The sequence below is a fragment of the Callorhinus ursinus genome, unplaced genomic scaffold, assembly GCF_003265705.2.
Source record: "Callorhinus ursinus isolate GAN/ISIS: 27379988/994484 unplaced genomic scaffold, GSC_fseal_2.0 scaffold6860, whole genome shotgun sequence".
Taxonomy (NCBI): Eukaryota; Metazoa; Chordata; class Mammalia; order Carnivora; family Otariidae; genus Callorhinus; species Callorhinus ursinus.
The window spans coordinates 1-2,625 of NW_027403910.1; the positions used below are offsets into that span (position 1 = coordinate 1).

The 2,625-nt window shown below is 62.3% G+C and overlaps 1 protein-coding gene across 1 annotated transcript; it reads right to left on the reverse strand.

Annotated features, from left to right (window-relative positions):
• Positions 1–532: 532 nt before the first annotated feature.
• Positions 533–2,460, reverse strand: LOC141372322 (coiled-coil domain-containing protein 42; the record flags this gene model as incomplete). Its single annotated transcript, XM_073890825.1, has 3 exons — positions 533–730; positions 2,055–2,159; positions 2,355–2,460. Coding segments are annotated over 3 exons (409 nt in total), but the record flags the coding sequence as incomplete, so codon positions are not given.
• Between the last annotated feature and the right edge of the window lie 165 nt (positions 2,461–2,625).

The following is a 2,625-nucleotide window of genomic DNA, read 5'->3' on the forward strand; positions in this document are numbered from 1 at the left end:
CCCCAGAGGGCATACCCCATACCTGGCACACACCCCTCCCCCACCGCTGTGAGGGGCCCTGCCTGTTGCTGTCACATGGGGGATGTGGGAGGCATCCGTGGGAGGTCCCTCGAGTTGCTCAGGGAGAGAAGTGGAGGGTCAGGGACAGAGACCCGAGGACCATTTAAGGAAGGAGCCAGGAACAGGAGCCCCCCCACCCCAGGAGGCTGAGGAGGAAGGGCCAGAGGTGGGAGGAGGGGGGGAGACAGGGGAGGAGCCCCAAGGAAAGGGCAAAGCCCTGTTTCAAGGAGGCGTGTGCACCAGCCCAGGGCCCGGCCTGTGCACTGTGCTCGCGAGCTCCGCATTGCATTCTCTCCCTTTTTCTCTCCGCGGACTCCCAGGTAAACAAAACACAGCAGGGAGGAGGGGGAGCAGGGGTGGGTGCCAGCCACATCCTGCTGCAGGCAAAGCTAGTCACTGGTGGTCCCAAGCGAAACCTCGCTCCCCCAACACACACACACACACACACACATATGCACGCCGCCCAGCTCACCTCCGAGTTCTCCACCACCTTCTCCAGGTACTTGTTGAAGATGGAGTAGTCCTGCAGCTTTGTGCTCAGCTTCTGGTGCTCCAGCCGCAAGGCCACCAACTCCTGCTTGGCCTTGGCCAGCTCTCGCACACGCTGCCTCTTCAGTTCCCGCTCCTTGCTGGCTTTCTTCAGGGCGCGGATCCGCTTCTGGTCGTTCTCCTGGGGTGGGCGAGGGGGGGAGGTGGCACCCGTGGGACACTGGGCCCGTCCTCCCTTCTGTCTGCCGGCGATGGGCAGGGATCGCCGGGCCGCCCCTGTAGGCAAGGAGGCCCGGATTCCCTCCCCATTTGGTGCTTGGTGCTTGGTGCCTCAATTTCTCCAGCTGTAGAAAGGAGAGGCCCTGGGCAACCGTGCTCCAGCTGGGAGAGGTATCAGGCTGAGGCTGGAGCCAACGGTACAGACTACTGGTGTCCTCAAAGAAAGGGCATTCGGGCTGACACCCCCTTCTCCTTCATTCTGCAAAGCCCTTCCCGCAAGATCAGGGGGCACACGCACCCCTCACAGTGCACCGGTGTGGTTCCTGTCCCGCTTCATGGATGGAGGACATTTGGAGGCAGGTGGAGAAGGCACAGGGAGGGTTCGCACTCTGCCCCGTGAGCCCGGGAGAGGACCCAGGGTCCCCTAAACCAGTCCAATTGTGCATCATAATCCCCCGGGGAGCTTTTTAAAAATGCAGTTCCTGGGTCCCCCCCCCCCCCCGAGGCCCATTGAAAGCACAGAGGGAGTCCCAGGGGTCTGTATTTGTGACAGTTTTCCAGGATTGCCAGGCTGCTGGGCCTCTGGCAGCCCTTGGAGAAGCTCTCAGGCCCAGCTCCTGCCACCCCACCCACGCCACTAGGCTTTCTCTGGCCAGTAAGGACCTGACCCCTGGAGAACGTGCCCAGCCCCATCAGCTTCCTCTCCCACCTGGAGAAGGCACAGAGCAAGACAGCACTGCTTAAGAGCAGGGCCGCCCCCTCGAGGGAAGTGGAGGCCAGGGATTCCCCACCCCCACCCCCCTCCAGAGCTGGGCCAGGTGCCCTCAGGGCTCCATCAGGGCTGGTCGGGAGAAATCTGGGTGGTCAGATCACTCCTCTAAGGACTGATTGAAAGGAGTTGTCTCCGGATGGGCTCTGGGGCCTGGTCCTTCAACCAACCCCTGGTCCTTCAGCGGAAGGACGGAGGGGTGGGCGGGCGGCCTGTCTGAGTCATCTGTGTAGCCCCACGTGTTCAGCCCTGCCTGTCATCCTCCACCCATTCATTCATTCCCCCGAGACATTGCATGTACCAGGTACAGGCGAGGAAACGGTGAACCGCCGTCAAGAAGGGCCCAAAGCAACAGGGAAACAGGAAATTACAAACCGTAATGAGTCGGGACATAAAGGGAGAAGCCCTAGGCCTTGCTGAGCAGTGAAGAGATGCTAACCCAGGGCGAGGAGTCAGCAAAAGCAAGGAAGAGGGGGAGATGGGGGAGGGGCAGTTTGCAGCCTGGGGGCCCTCATACCTGGATGAACTGCTCAAACTTCTGGATGTGGGCCTTCAGCTGGGCCTCCTTGATGCCCAGCTCCTCCCAGCGCAGGTTCAGGGTTTCCATTCTACGCTGAAATGTCTTGGAGTGGGGGCAGCAGAGAGGTCAGGAGGGCCCCTGCACCTCCTGCCCCCAGGGCCTCTGCCCCCAGGCCTCCCACCTTCTACCCTGCGCAGGACTCCGGGCTCCAGCCACGGGCACCCACACAATGGGGGGGGGGCGTCCTCAGGCTCCAAACCCCACTGCCCTTCCCGCACTCCACTCCCGAGTCCCCACCTCCTTCTTCTGCTCCATAACTTGGTGCATGATCTTGGCCTCCTTCTTCTTCTCCAGGAGCCGGATGGATGGGGACTCCGACTGATCGTCAATGTTGGGGAACTTTCTGCCCAGGACATGGGGTGGGAGAGGCTGGTGGGTGCTCAGCACCCCGGGGGCAGGCTGGGGCTTGGCCAGCCCGTGGGGAGGCAAGGGGGGGGTCCTGTCCCCCGACGTGAGGGAAGGGAGTCATGTGTGGGGAGGGCTGTGTTGGCATCTGGGAATGGGGGGC